At 33.5% G+C, this 14,523-nt stretch overlaps 1 protein-coding gene across 1 annotated transcript in view; it reads right to left on the bottom strand.

Annotated features, from left to right (window-relative positions):
* The window catches only part of ADGRV1 (adhesion G protein-coupled receptor V1), a 671,454-nt gene extending 661,041 nt beyond the window's left edge, over positions 1-10,413 (bottom strand). The window contains exon 1 of the mRNA XM_051971448.1: positions 10,395-10,413. Within this exon, the coding sequence (XP_051827408.1) occupies positions 10,395-10,413 (19 nt within the window). The remainder of the gene's footprint in view (positions 1-10,394) is intronic.
* Between the last annotated feature and the right edge of the window lie 4,110 nt (positions 10,414-14,523).

Here is a 14,523-nt window from a genome sequence, read left to right as displayed (position 1 = left end):
TATAAAGACAAAAAGAAGAAAAGAATCCATTTCTGCTCTCAAGGAAACTACACTTTATTGGAGGGACAGCATGGACATATTTATATAAGTAGACAAGACTAAATCTATTCAGAATGAGTATAAAATAAGTACTATTTGGAGGTGAGGAAGCTATAATTGGGAGGATCATAGTTTCATGCAGAAGGTGAACTCTGAGCTATGTTTTAAAGAAAAGGAAGGATTCCTTGTGACAGAGGTTAGGAGAGAGGATATGCCAGTCACTGAGGATGGCCAATGCAAAAGTACAGAGATGGGAAATGGAGTGTTAGGTGTGAGAAACCGACAACAACATGAATAGACTGGAAAGTGTAGAAAACAAAGTAATATAATAATGAAGCTAGAAGGCTAGTTTGGGGCTGGGTTGTGTTGAGCTTTAAAAGACAAATAGAAGTATTTTATATTTTGTCCTAAAGGAAATGGGGAACCATTAAGGTTTAGTGAAAAGATGGATGACATAGTCACATCTGTAACCAAAGAAAATAATTTTGGCAACAATGTGGGAGCTGGATTGGAGTGGGGAGAGACATTAGGCGGAAAGGACATTGTAAGAGCCTAATCAAAAAGTGATGAGTCTGTAAAGAGACACAGAAATGATAATTCTCCCTCATAGAGCATAAGGATCCAGTCAGAAAGTGACTTAATAAGCTATAAACATGAATTTTAAGATCAAAAGTGGAAGATTTGGAAAAGACAGGCAATCTGTAGCTCCCAGTGGTTTTCTTAGCAAGAAAAGAACAAGGGGGTAAAGTAATTTTATAAAATCTATGAATAACAAGATTAGAAGTAAACAAATAAGAAGAATCCTGAAGCTGATATGGATGGAGAGAATAGACTAGAATTTCATCTTTAAATAGAACCAGGAAAAAGACCTATGGGTAATCAGATCATATATCGAGAACTGGAAACAAAGAAGGGAATAAGCATTTATTAAGAACCTATTTTAATAAGTAAATAATAACAATAATGAAGGTAGGTTTAATAAATAAGAATATAAGTCAAGCATTTAACTAATTATTTTACATATATTCTGATGCTCACAACAATCCTGTAAAAGAGGTACTTATTATTATTGCCATTTTATAAATGAGAAACAGGGGCAGACAGAGGTTAAATGGCACCCCAGTGTCACAAAGCTAAGTCTAAGGCCAATTTGAACTCAAGAATTCCTGACTCCCAGTCCAGCATTACATATTCACTGGATCACCTATAAAATCCCCAAAGCCAACTTAATACAACCTCTTCATTTTAGAGAGAAAGATGATGAGCAACCATTCTATGACATGGAAGCTTTCAAAGATACACAAATGAAGTTTGGAGAAAAAATTATTGAATGCTTATCTTCATTTTATTAATGTTTTCTTATGGTTTTATATGATCATATAATGTAGTGTTCTGGTTGGTTTTCTGGAGGCCTCTGGACCAGCTTTCATTTCAGCTGAGTAATCATCATAAGAATAGTCAGAGATAGAGTCCAGAAATCTTTATTGTCTCATTCACAATCTTGTCTCCTTGCCTGGGGCCAGGGCTAACTTTCTGAAGGTCCTCTGGAATGTGTCCTGGTTTCTGTAGGGGAGGCAGGAGGACCACCACAACGGTCTCTGTCTTGAAGTCTCCCTGAATCTGGGAGTTTATGCTCCAGCCTCCAGTCCTCTGTCTTCCCCGAGTCTGTTCTCGTTCCCTTCTAAGTTTCACTCTGGCCTCTTAAATACTCTATTACAGTTAAATCTATTGCTCATAATATAAGCCAATCATTATATCACTAGGGAATCATTATTTGTTGTAAGATTAATTCAATAATACTGAACTAGAGAATCAATCACCATGCTAAACTAGATAACCATTATATTATAAATTCCACTGAGTTAACACCTTGTTTAAATCAATCATACAGTGTTTCAGCCCTCTCCAATATAAAGTTTCTAAGAAACAAGATTTCAGATTTTAGTTTCCCTGAGGAAAAAGGGTATCAATTTCAAAGATTTACTATGTAATCCTACAATTTACACTTACAATTCTTTCAAAATATAATCTATGGTGCTAATATAAAAAATATTTTTATTGAACAATTTCAAATCTCTTAGGAGCCACAATACAAAGAAAAGATATTCAGCAGTCAAGTACTTTTGCATCTCCCACATTATATATGTCATTATTTTATTAAGTACAACATGTTTAGAAAACCGTAATTGGCATATAATTTAAATACTGTAGTAGCACCTTTTAATGTTGGAAATTTCAAAACTGAGAGCTGTTGATGAATTCATTCAGTATCCCAAGTAATTAGGTTTCCCAAGTTTTGTGTTTAAATCTTAGTAAAGTAAATTCATTTAAAATTGATACTGTCAAAGAATTTCTATTACTACTGCAAATTAATGAAAATTTACAAGAATTGGAAATTACTAAAATTTTGTGACATTATTTGATAATTGAGCCTTTTTCACTTTCATTTTTTCACTATTATAAGAAGTTACTGAGGTAAAGTAGAGGATCAATAGAAAGTGAGAAGAAGGGAATGATGCATATGAATTTCACAAGAAAAATTTCACATAGCTCCAATTGGACTGCAAAGCAAGCAACAGTTACTCATGCTTCCACAACAGAGGAACTGTTTCCTTGTAATGTAAGTGGATGAAGCCTTCAAAACAACATGTCAAAAGCTACTTACTTAAAGATTCTTTATTTTGAAAATGATATAAGGAAACTCAAAGCAGAATTATATCTTTAAATTTTTTATCGGTTGTCTATTTTTACAAATTTAAATTTTAAATTTTTATATTCTTCATAAGTCTAAGTTTTAGTCACTTTGTAACATGAGTTAAGATTGTTTTGAATAACATTTTACTATATGTCAAAATCCTTACTTTTTTTCAGAGTGATATTTTGTTAAACTGTGAAAATACTGTCATAATTTATTTCTAATTCCTTCTTCTCTTATACATCCTTAAGTAATATCTTTCCTTGGATGTTCCAATGTCACATGATGTTCCAATATCACAAAATCCTTTTCTCTTCAAGTTTCAATGGAAATGTAAACTATTTCTGAATACAGTCCCTTTTCTTTTAAGGCAAATTTGAAATTTAGAGAATTTTCTAGTTTTTTTTTAACCTACAGAAACAAATAATATACTTTGTTACACTTCTCCAAAATGGGCCCAAAGGATCAATTCCTTGGATTGTAAGAATCTACTCTTTACCAAGCCACATAATACTGCAAAAATTTTGGGACAGAATCTACTAGTTTAAATGAGCACTTTCAGAAGTAATCAGTCCCTCCAACCCTTTTTCGAACCAGTGGTATATGTTACTAATCTCTTAGAGAATTGCCAACAATTTTCAGTTTGAGAACTTCCATCAAGCCATCCTAAGGGGTAATGGATTCTCCTCCTTATTCACCAGTCATCTATCCTTCTATTACCTCCTTTCTCACATAAAATATTTTATTTGTACACACACACATACACATACACACACACACACAATCACACACACACACACACACACAAACACACACACAATCATCTCCTTGCTTTTATCACCATAATGACCACCATCTTTGTTTCTCATCTAACTTTTTCCTACTGCTTCCTAGTCCTTTCAAAAATCAGTAAAGATGTGTAAGGAAATACAGAACATCCCAAGAATTCTACCAAAGTATTGGACAATAACAGTGCATTAACCTCATTGCCCTGAAAAAGCTGATATATTCCAATTAATGAGAATCTCAACTCACTTTTACCTATTAATAGCCTTTCTGCTATTGGTGCACATTTAATATGCAATTTATAATTCCTAGACTTTTTTAAGTTAGAAAAGTGAAAAAATAATATTAACCCTCTGCTGATTATTAAAAATTTGGACCTATGATTTTACTGATGAAGGGAAGTCCTAGTGAAGGAACTCCCTCTACCCATTTATCTGAGATACTGACAAGTAAAGCCATTTGTCTAGAGTTCCATGAGGATTATGTATCAGGAGCAAGCCTTGAACTAACTAGTCTTCCTAACTGTGAGGTAGGCTCTTCACTGTGTCATGCTGCCTAAAACATTTTCTTTATTATTTCAGTTTCCTATATTTGTTCATATTCAGCTCCATCACATGTAACATTTCAACTTTTTTCTAAATATACATTCAACTGAATTGCCATGGTTGAGCTAGCTTTCTTGGGAGTTATCTTCTCTTCACCCTTCCTCTGACCTTTTGTCCTTATTAGCTGGCTCATAAATTTAACAAGAAAATTCAAAATAGATTGTGGCAACATATTATTTTAAAATCCTACAGAAAAGAATATTTACTGCTTTTTGTTACTCTTTACTTTTTTTCAATTTTATATTAAAATATTCTCATACCCAAAAGTCAAGTAAGTGAAAATCAGGACAAGATAAAGAAAAATATTAAGAATTCACTTGAGTGCATCACTGATTCTTTGAGAGTCACCTGTTTCCTTTGGAGAAATTCTCTTTCTAAAAGTCACTGTGTTTTTCTAAGCTTGAAGATAAATAATTGTATAACCTCTCTGAGCTCTGAAACAAGGATGCACAAAGCCAAGTCTGGTTTGTGTGTAAAATAGAAAGAATCTGGTGATCTTTTAGCTTCAGCTATTCCCTTGTCAATGACTTAGCCAGGACCTTCCCATAGTATGAACACCAAGTAAATAATACTAAAAATATGATCCTTAGGGAAGAAGGTTTTAGAGTTTAGAATTACCTTAATTCTATTACGTCTCCTAAAGGGCATGCTAAAACTATAGAATTACTCTTGTAAACCAGAGAGGTTTCATCATCAAGTTATCAATTATTCAGTCTGAAAATTCCTGTTCTTTGTATAACCTACACTATGATTTACTAGTGTGAACTATCAAAAAATATCCTTTTCTCTTTTTCATTATCAAAATGAATTTTGGAAACAGTACCTATTTTAAAGGAAAACAAAATGGTCATGCAATAAAAACCAGTAAGTAACCTAAATAATAGGAATGTCAAATACTAACAAAAGATTTAAAATGCAGATATTCTCTTATAGTTGGTCTCACTATACACAATCCATTTTCCAAGGGAAATAAATGTTACATACTTTAATTCAATATGCCAAAATACAAGAGGTAAAATCTACATTTCCTCCTCTCAATCCATCTTTCAATTACAATGGTAACAAAAACCCATCAGGAAAAACTAGCAAACCCATAAGGCTAGGAAGTTTATTTCCTCTTCATATTTTCATTCTCCTTCACATTTACTTCTAGTTACTTTTCCCATCAACAAATCTTCATCCCTCTTTTGGTGGTTATAAATGATGTCTTGATTCTATGAAGGCAACATTAATAATGAGTGTACTGTTTCTTAGGTGAAACAGTTAACTTATAAGAGGAAGGTAAATAACTTCCCTAGGCACCCAGGTGTCAGTTTAATAGGCTTTTTTCAAGAATACTGAGGCCCTGGAATAATTAATTAATTGCCCATTCACATGCAAAAAGTGATTTAGCCTCAGTCTAACTAGGCAAGGATGTAGTGTCCAAAATAAAGCTAAACAATGGCATGTAAACTCAACTGCAATATTTCATGAAATGAAAATGAGGGTGCTCAGAATTTATCAATCCAGTTAGGTAGTTCCTGAAAAGAACAGATGTTAAGTAAGAATTCCAGTAAACGCAGAAGATATATTAATTAGCAGCAATGCTAGATCCAAAATAGTTACACTTAGATAATACAAAAGTGAAGAGCTTGAGCGAGAGCGAGAGAGCGAGAGACAGACAGAGACAGAGAGACAGAGAGAGACAGAGACAAAGATAGAAACAGAGACTGAGACAGACAGATACTGAGACAAACAGAGACAGAGACTAAGGAAAACAAAGGCAGACAGACTATTCTGTCATAAGCAAAAGAAAACTCCAGTCAGTAGATGAAAGAGATGTGGCTTAAGTCAACATAGAGAGTTTTACAGAGGATTTGCACTCTGAGAAAGATGATCCTCAGTTAAAAACTTTGCTTCATACTGCAAAAAACAAGTGAGGCCATTCCAAAACAAATGAGGCCATGCCCTGAGAGTCTTCTCTTCTTTCTTCTTCCTTATGTCACTTTAGATGTGGATACTTGCTCTTGTTTTGGGATTCCTAGTCAGAGGGGAGAGCTGAAGGGAAGCTTGAGGCACCATTCTCCCACATCACAATTAGAGAAACTAATACCTCTTATTTTAAAAAAATGAACTGGCAAAGAAAAAAGAACCCTACCATTGAAACATATTATGGAAACATGGAAGATGGAGATGCATCTTCAGAGAAGGACACTTCTACCATAAAGAGTAACATGAAATGACTCCCTGCCTAGAGAGAATTTTTAGAAGAGCTTTAAAAAAATTAAAAATTAAATAAAATTAAATTTAAAAATAAATAAATAAATAGATAAAATTTAAAAAAAAAAACCATTCAAGAAAAACAAGAAGATTATGGGGGGAAAGTTAATCTACTAGAAAAGAAGGTACAAAGTCTCAAAGATGAAAATAATTCCTTGAAAATTAGAATTGAGCAAGGGGAAGCCAGTGAAGCTATGAAAGATCAAGAAATAACAAAATAGAACAGAATGTAAAATATCTTATAAGAAAAACAACAGATCTGGAGAACAAATCAAGAAGAAAAAATATAAGAACTGGACTTTCAGAAAGTTGTGACCAAAAAGAGAACCCTGATATGAACAGACAATTCTCAAAGAAATTGAAATTATTTCTAGCCATGTTCTGGACAGTGATTTGGAACTATGCTCAAAAAGTTATCAAACTGTGCATACCCTTTGATCCAGCAATGTTTCTACTGGGCTTATATCCCAAAGAGATCTTAAAGAAGGGAAAGGGACCTGTAGGGGCAAGAATGTTTGTGGCAGCCCTTTGTGTAGTGACCACAAACTGGAAACAAAGTGGATGCCCATCAATTGGAGAATGGCTGAATAAATTGTGGTATATAAATATTATGGAATATTATTGTTCTATAAGAAGTGACCAGCAGGATAAATACAGAAAGGCCTGGAGAGACTTACATGAACTGATGCTGAGTGAAATGAGCAGGACCAGGAGATTGTTATATACTTCAACAACAATACTATATGATGATCAATTCTGATGGACATGACCCTCTTCAACAATGAGATGAAACAAATCAATTTCAATAGAGCAGTAATGAATTGAACCAGCTACACTCAGCAAAAGAACTCTGGGAGATGACTATGAATCACTACATAGAATTCCCAATCCCTCTCTTTTTGTCTGCCTGCATTTTTGATTTCCTTCACAGACTAATTGTACACTATTTCAAAGTCTGATTCTTTTTGTACAACAAAATAATTATATGGACATATATATATTGTATTTAACTTATTTATACTCTAACATATTTAACATGTATTGGTCAATCTACCATCTGGGAGAAGGAGTGGTGGGAAGAAGGGAAAATTTTGGAACAAAAGATTTTGCAATTGTCAATGCTGAAAAATTATCCATGCATATATCTTGTAAATAAAAAGCTATAATAATAAAAAAAGAATATTTGAAAGTGCTCTATTTTGACAAAATTCTATTTTCCCTTATATACTCAGTTTTGTGGTATAAGTTGGACTTATACTTTTACTTTTCTTAAAGACTTTTACTTTTTGGAATATCATATTCCAGGATTTTCTCTCTTTTATATAAATGCAGCATAGTCTTATGTTATTTATTGTGTTTTCCTAGTATTAAACTCTTTCTGCCTGTTTTCAGCATTTTCACTTTGACTTAGAATGTATGGGCTATTACATGCCTAGTGATTTCAGTTTGTGATCACTTTCCAATCTGTTCATGTTTCTGTTTTGCAAAGTTTTCAGCAAATCCAATGGTTTTTAATTTTTTTAATTATCACACCTCTACCTATTTTCTAAGGTACTTGTTTTTTTTATCATAATACTTTTTAATTTCTCTTAATTTTTCTTCTGACTTTATTCTAGTATTTCTTAATATCTCATAGAACCATAAAGTTCTGGGTTTTTTTTCCATTCTATTTATGAGTCCACTAATTGGATAAGGTTTACCATTTTCTATTCTAAGTTACTTGTTCAACTATGACAGACTTCAGAGATATAGCCAAATTTAGGAGACTGTGCTGTTCTCAGGCATCCTGAAGTAACCTTGGCAGATAAAATCTTTGGATTATCTCCTACTATAGTTCTATCAAGAGCAATTGCTTTAATGATCTTGGAATGTCTCCACTATATATACATACTTCCCAGTCCCATACTTCATTTCTTCATTTCTGGATATAAATCCAGCAGGGCTCCAATTTGCGAGGGCCAATAGAGATTCTATTGGATCCCTCTGGCCCCACATGCCCACATTGAGTGCTCTCATTCATCTGTCTGTCTCCTTGTGTAGTCCTGAATTGGATAAAGAACGTTGCTCGTATTTCTTTTATATTTTCTTGCTCACTGCTTTATATGGCGTTCCATTAAATATTTGCTGAGATCTTGGATAGGAAAAGTAGGCTCCTCTAGGCTCTTTTATACAACGTTTTCATGGCTTTACGGTTCTGCTTTGTCTTTCTAGCATTTAGCACAATGACTTGTTCATAGTGTTGTTTTAAATAAGGCTTACTGATTTGAATATAACACTTCAGAAATGACAATATATTTATATTTTGCAAGTGCTTACACAAGCATTATACTTAAATTGGTCAACACATGCTCATTATAAATGAGCTAACAATCAAGATATAAGTTGTTACTTTGATAATAGAAACTTAAACAAAAATATAATTCTAAACATACTAATTAGAGCCTCTAATGATAATACTAGTCTACAATAGGTCTTTAGCCAAAACAAATCTCAGGGTACACTCTGAAAAGTAAAAAATTCACTGCCTTAATCATTAAATGGGCATTCCCTCAGTCAAAATGAAACCTGTTAAAGACATTAATTTAAAAAGGTCAAGGTCTCCAAAGGCATCCAGGCCCATTTCTAGTTATCCTAATCTATATTTTGCCATGACCCAGGTGGCTCTAGAGGAGAAAGTGAGGCTGGTGACTTTGTACAATCCTCCCTCACTTAAATCCTATTTACTTGCATATTATGTGTATCACCTCCCTGATGTCATGGTAGTCTTCAAGAATAACAAACAACCACAACCAAAGTAAATACATTTATATATACATGTGAACATGTATACATATAGAAATATGTGCACATATGTATAGACAGAATGTGAATGTGTGCAACACCTTACTGGCTCTTGGACATGACATCAATTTTTTAATGATTTTTTCCTTGCCCATTTATGTTTTTACAACATATTTTGATACCAAAAAATCTGTCCTACTTCAGTTAGGAGTATAAATTACTTAATGCCCCTTTTCTGAATAATGAAGCAAGAAGAAAGAAGCCAACAGATTTAGCTTTCCTTTATTGGATTATAGACTAGCAAAATATTCCTAGTTCTGAACTTCTACTATATAATCCGAACTCCCTACATAAAGTTCAGATCTCTGAAAGCCCATTTGTTAGACATATATTTGCATATTCATTCCTCTCCTGGCCCCTGTAACTAATTAAGCAAACTCTGTGCTCATTCAAGACTGAAACATGTTTTTGATTCTTTGCCATTTGGCCAGGCATTTATATTAATAGAGCAGGACCTGAATCAATGGTCTATTTCATGTTTATCTATAGGATTGCAAGCCCAAGCTTTTTGCTCTGCTTGTGTTCTCAGAGAGAGGACATGTCATTTGGCAGATGAATTGATGCTATATTAAGATTGTCAACAACCCTCAAAATGTCCATCAGGTCCAACCATCCCTCTAGACAGGGAGATGTCCACTTACAAATTTTGGACTGATTAGCCTAATGGTTTCTTAAGATTAAAAAATGATAGAGAATGACTTGTAGTCAAACTATGGTTTTGACAGTGGACATAAATCATATAATTCAACATTCAACAAACATTTATTAACTACTTATTCAGAGCACTGCATCAGGCACTAGAAAAGATCAACAGTTTAGAAAAGATCTAAAAATCTAGAACTAGAAGGGACCTTACAAGTCCTCTAATTTCTTTTTATAAGTGAGCAAAATAAAGTTCGATCACAGAAACCAGGCTAGTAAGTGAGAGAATTCGCATTCAAACCAAAGTCCTCTGACATTGTCAACTTCATGGTACATCACATTGACTTCCATAATACTGTCTATATTCTTATGGAGCTTACTATCTAAAAAGGAGATGAGACACAAATAAAGATAACTATTATACAGTAGAAAAACAAAAGAAAAAGAACAAGGAAAATCTTCTAAAATAAAGTAGCTGTGAAAATAAAATAAAACAAGATTTTTGAAGGACAATTTGTTATGCATACCGCTATTAAGCAAAGGCATCTTCGTAAAATGAGAGTATCCATATAGTTTGAACATTCATGCCTACCTTACTCTAAGAGAAAAATACTGTCATCCAGTCATGTCCAACTTTTTGTGATCCCATAGACCATAGCCTATTAATTCTATCCATGAAATTTTCTTGATAAAAATACTAGTTTGTCATTTCCTTCTCCAGTGGATTAAGGCAAACAAAAGTCACAAAGGGTTACAAAGCTACTAAGTGTTTGAGACTGAATTTGAACTCTAGTTTTCAAGTCTCTATGCCCAGCATTCTATTCACGATGCAACCTAGCTACCTCAAAGAGATAAACATGCATAAAAACATCAAATAAAGTTCAATTCCCTCAGTGAGATAGAAGTATACAAAAGAAACCCAACCACTTCTTGACAGAGAGGTGATGGACTTAAATGGAAGACAGAAATATATTTTTGGACATGGCTAATGTTGGAATTAATTTTGCTTGACTACATTTATTTTTTTCATTGGAAAAGAAAAGAAACTGTGAAGAAGAGAAAATTGAGAAAATGAATTTTTGTTTACTGAAAAAAACTGAATAATTTTTAAAATAATTATAAGACTAACAAAAATTATCAGTCTCTTTATATTAGCAGCAAATTCCAATAGGAAGAACAGAAATAGAAATTCAGTTAAAAATAAACCGAGAATACCAAAAATATTTCAGGTTCTACATATAGAATATGTATATGAATACAATAACAAAAAACTTTTTTATAGAAATAAACAAATTTAAATAGACAAATATTAATTGCCTACAGTTGGGTTGTCCAAATATGATAAAAAATGGCAATGCTATTTCAATTAATTATTTAAATTACATAGTCAGTTTAATACCAAAAGGGTTATACTATAAAGCTAGAAAAAAATAACAGATTCATGCAAAGAACAAAATATCCTTCAAGGAAATCCTAAGGGAAATGATAAAAAGAAGTATAAAGGAAAAAAGAGTACTACGACCAGTTTTCAAACAACACTACAGAGCTGTGAGCATCAAAACTATTTGGTGCTAATTAAAGAAATAAAAAAAGTTAATTAGTGAAACAGTTTAAGTACATAAGATCTAGAAGCAAATGAAGATAGTAGCAGAGTGTTCAATAAGCTGATATACTCCAATAATTGGGGTAAAGACTCATCATTTGACAAAAACTGCTATGAAAACTAAAAGCACATTAGCAAAAATTATATTTAGCCCATAAGTTCATACTATCCATATAGTATAATTAACTTTAAATGATACCTGACAGATAAAAGATTACATCATATACAAATTAAGGGGTTGGGCGGAGTGGAGAAGAGAAGAGGGGGAAAGGGGGAAAAGGAAGAGAGGTGGGGAGAGGGAGGGTGGAGCCAAGATGGCAGAGAGGACATGCTTCTTTCTGAACTTCTTCCTGGACCCTCAACTGATTACCAAAATCAGCCTCTGAATTAGTTCTAGACCAGAAGAATTTGTGAATATTGGGAGTGCAGCAAATTAACAGCAGAAGATAATTTCGAAGACCACCAGAAAAGGTCTGTTTTGGTCAGACACGGAGGGATGCTAGGTGTAGGATGCCAGCACAGCCTGTGCAGACCTGGGGCAGCGTGCAAATTCTGCAGGGCAGTGCAGACTCCATGCAGTGGTGAATCTACGGGGAAGACTCTACAACAGTATTAGCCACTCTGCCCTGGTTGCAAGCCAGTAGATCAGTGGAGAAATTATAAAATTTCCAACACAAACACAAAAAGTAAAGAGTGAACCCCAAAGCACAGGAGCGTCACAGGACCTGGCCACACCCACCCAGCACTGGGAGTGAATCAGCACCATTCCATCCTAAAACAGCCACTGCTGCTGCCGCTGCTGGTGCCTGTAGAGAAAACTTGGAAAACCTTCCTTATCCTAAAAGCAGATCCCAACTTTATTTTTAAAATGAGTAAAAAGGCAAAGCAAACTCTAACTACAGATAGCTTCTATAGTGAAAGAGAACAGATTTCAAACCCTGAGGAGATTAAAAGCAAATTGTCTCCAGATGAAGGTACAAAGGATAATATAACCTGATCCCCATCACACAAGGCTCTCCTAGAAGAAATTTAAAAGGATCTCAAAAGAGAGCTAGAAGAAAAATGGGGAAAGGAAAGGAAACCTGCAAGAGAGTTTGGAAAAGGCATATAACTCATTAAAAGATTGATTTGATAAAGTAGTAAAAGAAAACAACTCCTTGAAAAACAGAATTTGTGAAATAAAAAAGGTTAAAAAGTCCCAGGAAAATAGAATTTGTTAACTGGAAAAGGTAACAAAATTTGTGAAGTGGAAAAAGAAAATAACTCCTTAAAAAACAAAATTTGTGAAATGGATAAAAATTTTATAGAATAAAACAACTCATTTTTAAAAACTCAATTGGACAAATACAAAAAGAAGTTAAAAAAGTAAATGAAGAAAATAATTCACTAAAAATCAGAATTGAACAAATGGAAATGAATGACTTGATGAGAAATCAAGAATCAGTGAAGCAAAACCAAAAAAAAAAAGTAAAATACCTACTTGGAAAAACAACTGACCTGGAAAATTGATCTAGGAGAGACAATCTAAGAATTGTTGGGCTCCCTGAAAGCCATGATGAAAAAGAATCTAGACACTATTTTTCAGGAAATCATCAAAGAGAATTTCCCTTTTGTCATAGAATCAGAAGGTAAAATAACCATTCAAAGCATTCAATGAACACCTCCTGAAAGAGACCCCAAAATTAAAACGCAGCTTCTACCTTAAAGGATTGAAGGGCCTGGAATCTGATATTCCAAAAGGCAAAGGAACTTGGAATGCAGCCAAGAATAAACTGAGCATTTTCTTCCAGGGAAGAAGATGGGCATGCAATAAAGCAGGTGAATTCCATGTATCGCTGATGAAAAGACCCAGAGTTAAACAAAAAATTTGACCTCCAAATATAGGACTCAAGAGAAGCATAAAAAGGTAAAAAGAACTCTTGAGAACTGTATTTCTGTTATGAATATACATAGAGAGTGCATGTATAATTTGATTTTATTGTTATAATATAAAAATAATATATATTACATATTATAATAATGTTATATTATATAATATAAAAATAATATATTATAATATAAAAAAGGAACTAGAGGTGGAAAGGAAATAGTACCAGAAAAAGGGAAAAGTAGAGGTAAAATGAAGGAAATTACATCTCATGAAGAGACAAAGGAAACCTATTACATTTGAGGGAAAGAAGGAAGGGGAATGAACATTATGTGAATCTTACTCTCATCAGATTTGGCTCAAAGAGAAATATTAGACATATTTGCTTTATAGAGAAACTTCTCTCACCTTATTGAAAAGATGGAGGGGAAAGGTGAAAAGGGAAGGAGTAGGCTAAATAGAAGGGAAAACAGAAATAGTAGGGGAAAGATATAAGAAAGGGGAAGGAATTCTAAAGGGGGAGGGCTGCTTGAGACAAGTGGTGCTCATAAGTTAAATACTGGGGAGAAGGGAAAAAGGGAAAGAAAAAGGAAACATAATCTGGGGATAATAAGATGGAAGGAAGTACAGAATTAGTAGATTTAACTGTACGTGTAAATGGGGTGAACTCTCCCATAAAGCAGAAGTGGATAGCAGACTGGATTAAAAGCCAAACAACAATATGATGGTTTACAAAAAACACATTTAAAATAGAGTGATACATACTGAGTAAAGATAAAAGGAGTGGAGCATTTTGTTCAGGTGAAATAAAAAAAAAGCAGGGACAGCCATCCAGATCTCAAATCAAGCAAAAGCAAAATTTGATCTAATTAAGAGAGATAAGGAAGGAATCTATATCTTACTAAATTGTACCATAGATAATGAAGCAATATCAATATTAAATATATATTCAAGTGGTATAGCATGGAAATTCCTAAAGGAGAGCAGCAAGAATAAATAAACAGCAAACTATAATAGTGGGAGATCTCAATCTTGCTCTCTCAGAACTAGATAAATCAAACTACAAAATAAATAAGAATTAAAGAGGTAAATAGAATACTAGAAGAAAAGTTAGGTAGGATGGATCTTTGGAGAAAATTGAATGGAGACAGAAAGGAGTACACTTTCTTCTCGGCAGTTCATGTTT

Source organism: Antechinus flavipes, chromosome 1 (genome assembly GCF_016432865.1).
Source record: "Antechinus flavipes isolate AdamAnt ecotype Samford, QLD, Australia chromosome 1, AdamAnt_v2, whole genome shotgun sequence".
NCBI classification, from domain to species: Eukaryota; Metazoa; Chordata; class Mammalia; order Dasyuromorphia; family Dasyuridae; genus Antechinus; species Antechinus flavipes.
The sequence above is the reverse complement of the archived record's forward strand: the minus strand, read 5'-3'. Positions and strand labels throughout refer to the sequence as shown.